At 37.6% G+C, this 15704-nt stretch overlaps 1 protein-coding gene across 1 annotated transcript; it reads left to right on the forward strand.

Annotated features, from left to right (window-relative positions):
* The first annotated feature begins 41 nt into the window (after window positions 1-41).
* On the forward strand, window positions 42-12793 carry LOC107076002 (zinc finger protein 391-like). The gene is made up of 2 exons (XM_015339279.2): window positions 42-647; window positions 11113-12793. Exons 1-2 carry the CDS (start codon window positions 272-274, stop codon window positions 12417-12419), a joined length of 1683 nt encoding a protein of 560 aa, XP_015194765.2. The 5' UTR covers window positions 42-271; the 3' UTR covers window positions 12420-12793.
* The last annotated feature ends 2911 nt before the right edge of the window (window positions 12794-15704 follow it).

Raw genomic sequence — 15704 nt, forward strand, 5'->3', positions numbered from 1 at the left:
GTGCTGGAGTGACGTCATCATACTGCGCGACACTGCAGATATTTCACCCACGTGGCGGTGATTGAATCAGTTGCTTTAGCTAAATGATAAGAAACTTATTCATTTCTTAAAGTAACTTTTCAAGTTTTGATATCGCACACGACTTGTCGGCAGTGTTCATGCTTGAACAGATCACAGGCCTGAATACAGGATCTGTGAAGAATAAAAATACAGAAGAAAGTTCTTGTGTTTAAACCCCGTAGCCTTTGTTTCTCACCGACTCTAAAGAAGGATGGCGGCGTCCTTGTTAAATCTACAAACCGAGCTTCATTCTTTCTTGGATATTTTACTCAAATCGATCGTATATGAAGTGGCAGACGTTTTCCGAAACAGGATGTCTGACTCTGAGGACGAGTTTGAAGACAAGCTCCGCAGCGTCTCCCAGATTCTGGTGAGACGGGCCGCGTTTAAAATCACACAGTGTGTGGAGGACAGTTTCGAGAGTGAAATGGCGCAGCTGAAGAAGGAAAACGAGAGCCTGAAGTGGAGATTGCAGCTGTGGGAGAAGGAGACGGGAGCAGGAGATCGGAGACAGACACATCATGTTGGACACAAGCTTCCCCGTGAAGTCACTGCAGGAATAAAAAAAACGAAAGTGCAGTTGTCAGGTCAGTGGGGTGACTTGTATGAAGTCAGTGTGTGTGTGTTTAAAAACGGTGTCTTTAACTTCCTCACTGTTTAGAATATAGTGAAGATGCAGAGTGAAGTGGGAAAGACTTGTGTGATTTAGCAACGGGATTCTTTACTGAAAACTGAACTGTTGTTGTCTGGTTATGGTGCTAAAAACAATTCGTTCACATTCACCAGTTCTTTCGCTAAATCAGTGTATAATCCGACGTCATTAGGGAAAAATATAAGTATTGTGTTATATCTTTAGATTTTGTATGTGTTTATTATTTAAATATTCCAGTCCACCAGGGTCTGTCTGTACTAACTCCTTTGGAATATTAAGTCAGTCAGTGTTTCTGTATTAATCCCTTTCTCTCAGTGTAGTGTTAATGTACTGTATTGTCCAGTCAGTGTGTCTGTATTAACCCCTCTTTCTCAGTGCTTTGTTAATGTACTGCAGTGTCCAGTTATTGTGTCTGAATTAACCCCTTATTCTCCTCATCCCCTCATCTGTATTTCAGTAACAGGACTGAGAACACGTTGTTTAGACTTCATATCATTCAGAAACCGGAGTAAAAAAAAATGATGAGCTACTGTATTTACATCATTGTTATCTTTGGTATTTTGCTTATTTAGTGTTTTTTATCTTTGGAACATTCTCCTTATTTTTAACATAATCTTGGCCAAATGTGTTTCCAGGGATTTAAGTTTAAAAAAAGCAATTAAAATCTGGAAATATAGGTAAAATTGTAAACAGGATAAAAGTGGTCAATCAGTCGACAGATATTTGCATTCTTATGTTTTCTAGTGGTTAGGGGTTTGAGGTGCAGGTTCAAGTGAATATTGGATTGTCTCTGGTGAGGTGCAGTATATTGTTCACATTTTATATTTGGGTGTTTTAAGTTTGGGGATTCTGCTGTATTGATTGATCTTGGAGGAGAAGGAGTGTCCTGGATTTGGAAGGAATTGAAAGGACAAACTGTTCCCAGGGTTTTTCTCTTGGTGTGTTTGTGTTGCACTGTCTGGCCAGTGTTGTCTGCTCTCACTGTTGAGTTAAGTACCAGCACTGCAATGTGCACTGTTTTCTTCCTGACTTCTTTGGATTAAGTACACAGCAGAATGTGTATGAGTCTTCTAGAGAGACAGTCATTTCCTCTCAGTTGAATTCACTGCTCTGCACAGTAAAGGTAGATCTGGAGCCTATCCCAGCATACAAGTGGCACAGTGTGGGATACACCATGGACAGGATACCAGTTCATCACAGAATATCGTTGACAACCTGTTACAAATGGGAGGTCTGAAAATGCCTGAAATGGCCCAGAGAGTAAATCAAGAATTAAATTAAATGACTCTATCCCCCATATAACTGAGCAATAATTAGATTGAGAAGCACTTGGGTTCTTTGTGCTCTGACACAGAAAAGAGTCAGAAGTAAGACACACTGGGCTAACAAATATTTATTAACAATGACAAAACACACACTAAACTACACACACAATAAACATACAACATGCAAGTTATGCAATTTATAAATAAAGTGCCCCAGAGGCCCACTTCCTGTCTACCCAGCAAAACCTGACTGTTGCAAAGTATTCAACTCTTAAATATCTTAAAGATCAGCTGCCTTCTAAACTAAAGACACTGTTACCTGCAGTTAAATCTCACTTCTTCTCTTAACCCTTATGTTACCAGATTAATGGCAATTTATCTCCCTATTCTCAAAATCCATTCACTAATCAGGTGTTTCAACCAAGGGATTCTTTAAACTGGACAGCAGTCAGAGATCTCTAAAAATTACAGAACAACAGGCTATATTAAAAAGGTTCAAATACTTGATGATATGGATGATCTGGAACAAGGAGCTCTCACCTTCATGTCTTTTCTCCTCTGTTCTTATCTCTGTCCTTTTCTTTTAGGCTGTGTTCCTGGACTGCTCCTGGACTGCTGATTAACCCTTAATCCTTTTTCCAGAATTTAATTAACTAATGTAAACTAAGGTAAACTTGACAATTGCTTTAATCAGTGAGTCTGGGGCTTTCACATCCAAGCAAACATCCCCTTTGCTCTGAAACTTGAAATGTTTACAATAGTGAGGAGTTACCCATTATATCTAGATTAACATCCTAATATTTTTTATAAAATGTGATACTTGTGTTTTTTTTTTTTAGAATATATGCTCTCTGCTTTCTAAAGAATCAGGTTCAGTTAATTTGTGTGTTTGGGTTTTTGCTTTTGTTGGGGGCCTTGCCCTTTTATTGTCATGCCAAGACTGAGTCTGACCTACATCCTGCGGTTGCCAGGGGCAACACAAACATTCTCACATTCTCACCCTGCCATTCAAACAGATTGGGGCACCTTTCTCTCAAACTGCCAGTTTTTCAGTAAGAATCTCAATCAATTTAATCAAACTCCTTATTGCCCCTTCCAAACCCTCACTGTACTGGTTTAATTCTGCTGCCTCCTCCCACTGTGTTACTTTTTTCCATCTGTAAAGCGCTTTGAGAAGCCCCTTTTAAAGGGGCTATATAAAATAACGTTTTCTATATAGTATTATGATTCAATCCACTGTTGTTGTTAATGAGAGTCTTGCACTCGTGTTAGCATTATATAACCACTGGTTATCTCTGTGCCTTTTTGCCTTTTTCCCCCTTTTTGGTTTATTTTCTGAATCACCAGCTCGCCTCTTTCTGATTCAGCTGGGAGCCTCTCTGTAATTAAACAGTTCTGTATCAGACTGTTTCCCTCTGAATTCACTGTCTAAGCCATTCACAGCTTCTAGAGTTCAACCTTAAACATCACTCTGAGGACTGTGCTTGGGCTTCAACCAATCACCATGCTATTTTCACATTTAAACCTTGATGTGGTTATTAAGAGACTTTGCTGGTCGATGCTGATTGTTGCTGCCAATAGAGATATATGAAACCAACAAATGTAATGTGTGTTTAGAAAAGTTGTTTATTCTGAGTGTTATTTTTCTGTGTACTTGTTTGCAGTGTTAATTTAGTCTCCAGATTTTGATTTAGTCATAGTCTTAGTCAAGTCAAAGAAAGTGTCTGTTAGTCATAGCCACCTTCTAGTCATCCATTTTTAATTTAGTCCATTCAACCCAATCTTCACTATGATTAGTCTTAATTAAATTAATTAAACTGATTAAAACTACATTAGTTTTAATCACATTTTTTAAATTTATTTGTATAATAAAATGTATAAAGGTATAATCAGTACTAAATTGTAATAAATAATAAAATGTATGGCTAAGAAAATATTTAACACATTTTATAAGATTTTGTCAAAAAGCACAAGTTTTTGTTGCTCAGTCTAAAGAGTATTGATCCACAGAAATGTCAAATATCGATACAATAAGTAATTTATTTTTGATTAGTAATAAATAATCTCATAGAGGGGACATCGAATGAATCTTTCCTAATAAAAAGATCTATTTATAACATCTATTATTAACAACTGTTAATAATTCTGTATTTTTCTATAAGTTGTGTTGAAATTGTTTTCAAAGGAAGTTTTTTCAAAGTTTCAAAGCAACAAGTTTATTCAGTAGAGGCTTCCACCAGTACTCAATTTGTAATAACTGTAGGGTAATTACTGAATGAGTTACTTAAAATATTACCACAGAACAGGAAAATTAATATACACATTCTTTATCTCACTGATATTATTAATAACTGGGTCTTTTGATGCCATAATAATTCAGTTGAAAACCTACCATAGTCTGAATGGTGTAAGTGTTAATCATGTTGTGCTAGTATTATGATAACATAAGTATTATGTTAAGTATAAGTATTATGACAGGCCTGTGTTTCAGTCTATCACAGTGCTCTTTACCATGCTAGGCAAACAATTTTTAAAATAAAAAATAAGATAAAATGATGTGTTCCTGCCTAACTTAAACATTGCATGACTTTAAAAGCTACAAATAACTGGGTTTAGATTAAAAAACACTTTGTATGTTCAAACAATGGGTGATTTTTCTTCTTTATGATCAGCTTAGAAAATTTGTGTATGCTGTAGGGTTTTTACTTCTTAACTAAACATTTACGAAACTTGAATTTCATAAATGCAACACACGTTTCGTACAGAAAAAATCAAGTTCTCCTCTCTTCCTGTGGTGTGAAGCAGATCATCAGGTCTTTTTTTTCAAATCAAAGGCTGGGAAAATAGAGCACCGCCCTCTGCATGCTCTCAGAGAGGGGGGCAGTACCAAAAGAGAGAAGAGGTGCGGGGCTCAGCAGTACAGAATGAACATTCTATAGCGCAAAGTGCCAATGGCTTCTGCATATATGACTTAGTGTTTACAATTAAACAATTTAAATTTTCTTTGACTTCTAAGTCCCTAATCATTAATCACAGATTTGTCACCATTTACATTTATTTTTGTAGAAGGTTATTGTACTTCCTGATGAATAATAATAATAAACTTTATTTTATATAGAGCCTTTAAAGGAGGGTTCTCAAAGCGCTTTACAGAATGACAACAACAATAAATAAAAAGAATACACAAGATAAAACACAATTACAATATACAGAGGAGACCGTGGATGGTGCTAAAAAGAAAAGTAGAGGGGTGAAGAATGGAAAAGTTAAGTAAAGGCTTTTCTAAAAAATAAGGCTTTGAGCCTGGATTTGAAGGAGTTTAGAGAAAGTGACTCTCTGATATACTTGGGGAGAGAGTTCCAGAGCTTGGGGGCATAACAGGAGAAGGCCCTGTCACCCACATAATGTAGACAGGCTTGGGGGACAGTAAGGAGTCCAGAGTTAGTAGAGCGAAGGTTGCGAGGTGGGGAGTAGGGCGATAATAGTTCAGACAGGTACTGAGGTGCCAAGGCATGCAGAGCCTTATAGGTGAGCATAAGGATTTTAAAGTCTTCACAGAATTTGACCGGAAGCCAGTGCAAGGACTCCAGGATAGGAGTAATGTGATCATTTAAACTAGACCGGGTCAGGATTCTGGCTGCAGATTTTTGGACATACTGCAGTTTGTTCAAAGTAGATTTAGATACCCCAGCGCGTAGAACATTACAGTAGTCAATTCGAGAGAACACAAATGTGTTGATCAGCTTTTCAGCCACAGTTAATGATAGCATAGGGCGTAGTCTAGCGATATTTCTGAGGTGAAAAAAATAATGTTTGCCAATATGCTGCACATGTGGGTCAAATGTTAAACCAGAATCGAATATAACCCCAAGGTTTTTCAATTTCTCAAGTATAGATTCATCTACAGATAGGGTTACAGGACTGGCTTTATGAAATTGAATTGAATGATTAATCAATGTTAACTGTTTGCTTTTTGTATGTTTTTTCAGTAGCTGTGTAAACATCCAGTCTGTTAACTTCATCATCTTCCTCTGCAGTCTATAACATCCATCCATTCACCGAACCAAATTATCCCATTCAGGGTTTTGGGAAGAGCTGGAGCCTAGCAAAGGCAAGCAGCGAGCGCAAGGCAGGGTACACCTTGAATGGTGTGCTAGTCCATCGCAGGACAAAAACAATTAAATTATACATGCGGACACAGTAAAGGTCAAGGGGGGAAATTGGGCCCGGACACTGGGGTAACTCCTTACTCTTCTCGAGAAATGCCTGGGGATCTTTAATGACCACTGAGAGTCAGGACCTCGGCTAAACGTCTCATCCGAACGACGGCGCCCACTACATTATAGTGTCCCTGCCATTATACGGGGGCATTAGGACCCACACAGACTGCAGAGTGGGTACCCCCCGCTTGTCCCATTAACACCACTCCCAGCAGCATCCATAGCTTTCCAGTAGGTCTCTCATCCATACTGATCAGGCTCAAACCTGTTCAGCTTCAGTGGGTAGCCAGTTGAGAGCTGGAGGGTGACATGGCCGCTGGTGCAGTCTATAACATCTCCTGTCAATTTGTCAAAAGTATGCCTTGGGGGACAGTAAGGAGTCCAGAGTTAGTAGAGCGAAGGTTGCGAGGTGGGGAGTAGGGGAGTAGTGATAAACGGATTCTGGTTTAACATTTGACCCACATGTGCAGCATATTGGCAAACATTATTTTTTTCACCTCAGAAATATCGCTAGACTACGCCCTATGCCTTAATTAACTGTGGCTGAAAAGCTGATCAACACATTTGTGTTCTCTCGAATTGACTACTGTAATGTTCTACGCGCTGGGGTATCTAAATCTACTTTGAACAAACTGCAGTATGTCCAAAATTTTAGGAAGTGTTCTTGTTATCAGTGTATTCTTCAACTTTCCCAAAATTATCTTTTTCTTATGTACATCTTTAGTTTTGCATCATGCAATAACTAGGCCTATACTTAAATCCTCACAAACTACTTGTATTAATTTGTTAAATATCATATGTAAATACCAGCCATGTAGCACTCTGCATTGTGGAATATCACACTGATTCCTTTTCTTTTAAAGGGAACTAGAGAAATTAAGAGGGTTTTTTTTCTAGAATAAATAAATGCACATCCTGTTCACTGGGGTAATTAAATCCTCACTGAGCAATCTCCAATACATTCAGAATTTGGCAGCCAGAATCCTGACCGGGTTGCTAGCAAGCAATCACATTACGCCTGTCTTCAAGTCCTTCCACTGGCTTCCTATCAGGTTTCAAGTCAACTTCAATATCCTCATCCTCATTCAGTACTTATCTGGTTTATCTATCTACTTCCCCCCTTACAACCTTTGTTCATCTGACTCTGGTGTTCAGGATATTCTACATTCTGTGGGTGATGGGGCCTTCTTTAGCTGCACCCCAGAGCTCTAAATTTGTATCCCTAGTGATATCTGAGTCACCTACCCTGAGCGCATTTAAATTTAATTTCAAAACGTATAAAAGGCTTTTATTTAGTGTCTGTATCGTCTTAATTTTCTAATTACAGTGGCACTTCTAACTGCTTGTCTTTCTTATATATACTTATACCTTATATGTGCTTTGTAATTTGTGGTCCTTATAACTCTTTTTAGACCTACTGTATTGCTTTAAGATGCTAATTTTAAAGGTGTTATATTAAGTAATCGAAACTTTGTTATAGTGAAACATGATCAGGTTTTCCCTGGTTCAGAAAAAAGATCTAAAGTATACTTTGCTAAATGGCTTTGTATAATAATCTGATCGATCTAACTACCTTTATCCTGTGCTTTCTCTATCCTGCTAGATTTATAATTATTCTGAAAATCTCCTTCTTGGAATAAGTCATTTCTAAATACCTGATTTCACCGATTTCATCTTGCTCTAACTCAGTGACAAAATATACACTGAACACAACCTGACAGCTGCCGAGTCCTAAGTTTATCCTGCTACCAGCATTGAATTAAAAATCTTTAGATTCTATATTTATGTCTTTATTTATTGGTTCCATTAGTGACAAAGGCTAAATTACTTTCTTGGAAAAATGTCTCTTTGTTGCTTGGAAAACCGTTTTATGTGTTGCAAAAACACCTGACTTGCTTTAACAAAATCTGTTTATAAATTCTTTACCATGGCAATATACCTCAATGCCCAGCTGATTTAGAAGCCTTTCATGAAACCATGTTTGCCAATAATTCATACAAGGCTCTCTGACCAAATTGCTCTGTTTGTCATATGAGCTGATTTTCTTGCTTTCTATCCTATCAAACCTTCATACTCTTCATACTGCCAGGAATGCACCTGATTATTCAAGCCCCTCACTCTCTACCAAATCTATTTTATGTTTTCATGTTCTTTTGTAACACACCTTTCTGTGATTTTTTTTTTGTTTACCTAAGCTTTTGCAAGTGTTCCTGCATCCCTCTTCTGACTGTGTGGTCATGTTTGTTTTTCTGTTTGCTTATTTCAAAGTAACACCTACTCCATTTATTAACTTTTTGCTCATTTTCATTTTTATATTTTTACATTTATTTACATCTCTAACACTAACATTTTACATTTCATTTGCCTCAATTTTTTAGACTGAATTTTAGTTTCAGCCTTAAAAAGCTCAACGTTTCTCTATCTTTTGTCTCTTGTCCTTCAGAGCTCTTTAATTGTGAAGTTCCCAGCATTTATATATTACTCTATGCACATTTTAAACGGTCATTACTGATCACCTAATTATTGCTCTATTCATCCTTTCCTGAATGTGTATGACAAGCAGACCTAGTGCTGTCTCTGGTGCAATCTTTTGCAGCTGAAATTCCACTGTTGAAACCGCATGCGTCAAACTCGTGGCCCACGGGCCACATTCAGCCCGCAAGCCACTTTAATCCGGCCCTTGCAAGACTTTTCCCGGTCTATTGTACGAGTTCCGCGGCGGCAGGAACTCCAGTTCCCATGAGCCCTTGGCATAGCCCTTGGCTACGTTTACACAGATATCACTGTGAATCTAGTAGTAGAAAAAACACTATCATCTTGCTAGTAACACATAACTGTGGTGAAGGCAAGTTTTATCGTGGCTGAAGAAATGGCTAAATCAGAGAGACCATACTGTCAAGGCGATTTTCTAAAGTGGTGCCTATTAAAAGTCAATGAAGTAGTGTGTCCAGAGACAGGGTCTGCTCTTGCAAACATCACTCACTAGAAATACAATGGCTACTCCAGTGGATGAGATTGCTAACGATCTACAAGAACAGCTTTCAGAGAAAGCAATCGAATTAATTGCGTATTCACTTGCCGTTCGTTGCCTTTCAGGATTCTATGCCAAGATTAGACTTTCTTGCATCAGAGAAAAGAGCTCAGGTTTCTGGCTTGGCAAAGCACCAGTAGGCTAACAGTTTGTGATGTAGACCTATGCTTATTTGTGTTTTTTATTTATTTCAATTCATTTTGTGCAATATAGTTACATTTCCAAAAATGACCTAAAAAGTTTGACCTTATTATTATCTTGAATACATTTTCTTTTATGAAATGCTCAGCCATATTCTTAAATAGAGGAATACTGCAAAAAGAGCAATATTTTGTTTTGTATAGGCTACGTTCACTTGCATATAGCTTTCAAAACTCAAAAGCTCCAAAGTCATGTAACTGATTTTTTGCCCTGTTTAGTTGTTTAAAAGCAAGGATCACATGCACTGCCACATTAACAGGAATGTGTAGTTTTAAATTCAGTTTGAATTTGAACTGTTCAAACTGTCTTCGTATTTGACCAGGGCTTTAGAGAGAGGAAGTGCCCAAAATGTTTGGTGTAGTCATCTCCGCCTTAAAGGTACCCTACGCATTGAAGAATTTTGACCTTGAATTTTTGCAAGGATATTTTTACTCTGCTATATGATGTTGGTGCTACAAAATTTTTTCTTTGTTAGCTAAATACCCAGCCACCTACACAAACTGATTCTTTTGAATTTTTCTACTTGCTGTTACATGCTGTGAAATGTACAGTACACAAAAAGGCATTTTACAGAGTCACTAACATTTTGAAAATAAAATCTGAACCAAAATAACATTTCTGACAGAGCACCATTATGAAGCTGAAATGCAGTAAATATAGCGTGTTCGACATACTCTCAGATTTTAAAAGTGTATCTTATTTCTTACACGATAATCTCTATACAAGACAAGAAATTGTAATTTCTATATTTCCAAGCTGTAGAACAGTTTAATCCTGCTCAGTTTACCAGTTAATTTGATTTCTAGCTACAATGTAAAAAAGAGATATCTTAATGCAAGCATCTGGGTACTGCAGCTCAGAAGGTGCTTCAGATTTATTGTAGATTTCAACTCATAATGTGGCTGAGTTCTGTTTATCTTCAGTAATGTTGTACTGTTTTTCCTGGTTTGATTATTAATGAAATACTTTCTGAATCCAGATCTTTTTCTTCCAGCTGAAAGCATGGAGCACTACAAGCATGTCTTTCTTCTCTACAGCTTTTATTTTTCTTTAATCTGATTAGCCTAGTGTATACATCTCATTGTAACAGACAGTAAGAATTCATGACATGAGGTGTTGAAAAGACCATCCACAAATGGGAGACTGCTGGAAAATAGAAAAAGATGAAAAATGGCTCGTCCTGATAATTACATAACTGCGACCGCGCAGTCCACATACAGCGTCAGACTTAGGATTCTACCCGTTAAGGCCAGCCTGCTATTTGTCAGACAAAGTAGATACACAGATGGTGTTGTGAAATTAATTTCTTATATGAGTTTTACTCCAGTAGGTCATTTTGTCTCATCTTAGTGCCCTGAAACAGAAATGCAGGTCAATCAAGTCTTTGTCATTATCATTGTGGATTATTTTTATGTTATATTTTCTTTAACTAAAATGCAAAATGGGTTGCTGACAAAACATTATGTCAAGTTTTGTCGACCAAATTAACACTGTTGACTAAATGTGTGCTATGAAAGGATAAAGTGAACATTGCAGTGTTTTAGTTTTCTGTGGTGGTCTGTCTAGATGCTAAAAATCCCTATATTTTTAAGTTTGTTTTCTTGTATCTCCATGGTGTTATTTGCTTTTTAAATTCTACTCAGCCCATGTTAGAGGTCTTGTCCTTTTTTCCTGTATTTTCAGGGTCGGAGGCCATTGCTCTCCCTGGTGCTGGGGAAAGGGCTCCTCTTGAACAGCAGCACAGGGAGGAGGAGTGGGGCTCCAGTTTGATGCAGGAGACAGAGCTCACTGCTGCAGAAGGGAAAGAGACACTCAGTGAGCAGCACAGAGAGAGCAGACAGAGTGTTGAGGATCTGGATTCTGTGCCCATGTTGAAGACAGAGGCTGACAGCCTGACACCTGGGTTCCTAGTAACTGATGATTTTACAAAGAAGATTATTAATCCGGGCACAAACAGTATTGCACAGGGTTGTAATGAAATAGACTGTGTCTCTGTACAAGATTTCAAAGAAGAACCAGGTGATTTCAATCTTACAGAGCAGAAGATGGAGCCTCAGTTGATTAACTCTGCAGAGCAGCAGACTGATGTACCTGGTGAAGAGAACAGTGCTGAGTTACAGCACACAGGCAAGAGGCAGTACAAAGAAGAACAACAGGAACTGCAACAGGACTTTATAACAATTAGGCCTTGTTCTGTTAAAGTAGAAGGACTGTCATTGCAGAAGTGTTTAACACAGTCATATGATCCCTTAGGATCTGAGCAAGCCCATTCCATGGAGAATTTGCAAATGAACAAACTGCCATTACAGCACAGACAGGAACAGTGTTTCTGTCAGTCTCAGATTCCAAAAACCAACAAGCCACTTCACACAGGAGAGAGGCCATTTAGCTGCAGTCAGTGTGGGAAGAGTTTTAGTCTCTTACACCATTTAAAAAGACACCAGCACATTCACACAGGAGAGAGACCCTTCAGCTGCAGTCAGTGTGGGAAGAGTTTTAGTTACTCGCAGTACTTAAAAAGACACCAGCGCATTCACACAGGAGAGAGACCATTTAGCTGTAGTCAGTGTGGGAAGAGTTTTAGTGACTCAAGTACCTTAAGAACTCACCAGCGCACTCACACAGGAGAGAGACCGTTCTGCTGCAATAAGTGTGGGAGGAGTTTTATTGACTTAAGTACCTTAAGAAATCACCAGCGCACTCACACAGAAGAGAGACCATTCAGCTGCAGTCAGTGTGGGAAGAGTTTTAGAGGTTTAAGTACCTTAAGAGCCCACCAGAGCATTCACACGGGAGAGAAACCATTCAGCTGCAGTCAGTGTGGGAAGAATTTTAGACGCTTAAGTACCTTGATAGCCCACCATCGTATTCACACAGGAGAGAGACCATTCAGCTGTAGTCAGTGTGGGAAGAGCTTTAGATGGCTAAGTACCTTAAGAGCTCACCAGCGCATTAGCACAAGGGAGACACCATTCACCTGCAGTCACTGAGGGAAGTGTTTTGTGCAGTCAGGTGACTTAAAAACACCAATTTAGTCACCAGTTTTTTATTTAATCATAGTCTTAGTCAAGTCAACTAAAATGTCTATTGGTTCAAGTAGGTAGCTGAGTCAGCATGTAACACCTGCAAAATGCTTCACAGCCAAAACATTGTGTTTCCTTTCTTCTCTTTTCAGCACAGGATAAACCTTTATTTGTTCCTTAAATGTTTATTAGTCATAGTCACTTTGTAGTCACCCACTTTTGATTTAGTCTAGTCCACTAAATTTTGACTATAATTACTCTTTCTTATGGTTGACTAAAACTGAATTAGTCATGCAGTTAAATTTAGGTGTATAATCAAATGAATAAAGGTTTTAGTTTTATTCAGTCTAGATTGAATTATTTCTTTAGTTTATTTCTTTATAGTCCTGAAATGTTATGTTTATCCCTGTTTAATTTACAATTAAGACTTCTCATTGGAAAGGCTTTTAATTATGTAACGGTTTTAACTTACCATGTAAAGCAGGAAATGTGTATAAAACCGGTTAGGATCCTTAGTTGTCACTATAAGAAAAAAAAATCAATCTAATTCAATTCTACTAAAAGCTCAAAGTCTTTGTTGTACAATCTAAAGCGTGTTTATCCCTTAAGAGGATAAATATCAAATACAACAAATATGCAATAAAGGGTAAATAATAAAGAATCAGAGATATTGTATGAATCAATACATCATTTCTAATAATTCCATATTCCACACTTCCACAGACAGGAGAAGCAGTACATATTATTTAACAGCTACATAACTAAATGTAAGTATATATTATTTTCTGATTACCTTGTATGAATATGATTTGCAGTTTGCAATAGAACATTCACACCTTAAAGAAGACGGATTATAAATGCTGACACATTTTCCACCTTTTTCAGTATTTCAATACTGATGTCACACTGGAGGTGTGGGTTCGAATTCCACTCATGAAAAAGAGCTTGCTCTATGGTCTTTCTAGTAGCATGCAAATGAGAAAGGCATTATGATACAGGTAATGCGTTGACAAGAACACATAAAATGTCCCATTCCTTTTCTATTTCAGCTCATGCTTTATAGGAGTGAAGCGATTCCTCCTGGTTTCTAATACCAATATATCCTGACCACCACAGAAAAGATACCCGTGTAGCTCAGCTGTGCTTCAAAAATGCCTTGCATGTTTAACCCCTTTTTGTTTGCTGGAGATCAATATTTAACTTTTTGGGAAAAAAAAACAGTAATCAAACACACAGGCAGATTTTTGAAAGTATTTAACAGTTGACAGGGTTCCCCTTTGGAACAGTCATCAGAAAATGACGGGAAAGAAAAACTACATAAGCTCTTACATGAGAGATGGGAATGTGATTGGAGAAAAGCTACCCTTTCCCTTATCAGAGCATCAAAACCCTGGTCTCCCATGTCAGGTGTGGATACTTGCCACTGTACTAACAAGGAGCACTTGCTTGCTGCTAGGAGGCATTTCCTCTTACAACTACTACTGTTTCGGTTTTGGCTTTTATTTTAATAGAAGAAAATAAGTTTTCATCCGTGCCATCCTCACTGAGTGCAGTGCAGTGTGAACACCTACGGAGTCTGTGCTTTCATATTTATTAATTAAATAAATTTCAAAGGCTGGAAGTACATGCAAAAAGCGTTGTTATCTACTTCCAGCTGTGAAATTTTGTTCATAGGCTCTGTTTTCTTATGCAGCGAGTCAAAGTAATTTAGCGTTTTCAAAGTACAAGAAAAAGAGAAAGGGCGCTTTTTTTGTGCAGGCACACAACACCATGAGAAGGTTGCTGTAGTTAGCAGGATTCAGACCTGCACAGGGAGACCCCAAGGGATTTCTAGTTCATCACATTAAACACTTGATCATGTGTACAGCAAGTGCTGCTATCTTGCTAAAATCTAACATGGAATGTGAGGTGGTGGCGGAAATACGTTTCAAAATCGCTTTCCATTTAAAAAAAACTTTTACAAAATACATGCTAACAGATGGAGGCTTCAGAGGATTTAAGGGTGGTTTAAAGTTGGAATGATAAAGTCTCCCTGTTTGAAAATAAAAATGGAACTTTGTTAGAAAAAAAATCAACCACGGGGAAATGTGGATAAGCGTTCGGAAGCTGTTGTATTTTGAATATAATTTATAGTCATGTTAGAGGCAGGAATTGCCTTTGATTTGCTTTATGCCCTTACAAATGCGATGGAAAAAAAACCTCAAGTCCTGCAGTTTAACTTTCCTAGCCTACTCATTCTTTAATTTTAAATCTCCAAATCTTCAATGAGAATCAGTAAAACGAAAACCAAACACATATGCGCACTCATGTCCTAGCGTGAAAGCAATATGATGGAAGCATTTAAGAATCTCCTTCACAGAACAGACAAGAATTTTGATTTCTTCCCCATCGCACAGCTTGTATGGGTGTTTCCTCAATATTCTAGTTTGTAAAGCGGTGACTTAATAGGGTCTAAGCACTTATTTAGTATTTTCATGTATCTGATTTAAAAGCTAGAAAAAAACAAACCTAATGCAAGACTTGAAAACAAAAAAACATGTTTAGAGCGTCTTATTAAAGGAAATAGCAAGAGCAGCCTAAACAGCTCCAGCCTATCAGTTGGAGGACCCACTTTACAAAGTGATCAGCAACTCGATAACCAGTTTGTAAGGCTGAAAATGATGCTGGAAGTTCTAAAACCAGAGCTTATAAAGCATCTAGATACATAAAATGTCCATTTCTCAAAAGTAAAATCTTCAGCTTTGAAAGATTGTCATCCATGTTTTATTTTTTTTATTTTTTACATAAGCTTTCGAGAAATAAACTGTCTATTGTAATATTGGCTGCATTAGAAAATGTGTATATGGCTTTGTTAAATAAAACCGGGACGTGTGCCTGTCTCAAATGAATTGCTCTTTCCAGGCACACTATGGAAAGCTGTGGTCCTGAGTTGGGAGAAGTGACTCTTAGAGAGTGCTGACCTTTGAGAAAAGGACCCCCTCTCAGGAATATATTTCCACATGTTGAAGAGACTATTTTCTTGATTTTCACCATTTCTTTCTGATATTATTTTGGTGTGGTTATTGATCGCATTCAAAACATTATTTTACCTGAAAAGTCACAGTGAAACCCTTATGGTGAAAAGATTCATAATATTTATTTTATTAGAAAACCTTTGAAATTTCTTAGCATTCTTACAAGCATTTTTTAAGGAAACGCTAGTGTAAATTATACTGTAAATAGACGGGCTATTATTATTTTAAATACTATTTT

The sequence above is a fragment of the Lepisosteus oculatus genome, chromosome 14 (genome assembly GCF_040954835.1).
Source record: "Lepisosteus oculatus isolate fLepOcu1 chromosome 14, fLepOcu1.hap2, whole genome shotgun sequence".
NCBI classification, from domain to species: Eukaryota; Metazoa; Chordata; class Actinopteri; order Semionotiformes; family Lepisosteidae; genus Lepisosteus; species Lepisosteus oculatus.

Coding starts and splice junctions, on each gene's coding strand:
- LOC107076002 (XM_015339279.2), top strand. CDS start 272: ATGGCGGCGTCCTTGTTAAATCTACAAACCGAGCTTCATTCTTTCTTG. Junction 648..11,112: donor AACGAAAGTGCAGTTGTCAG/GTCAGTGGGGTG, acceptor CTGTATTTTCAG/GGTCGGAGGCCATTGCTCTC.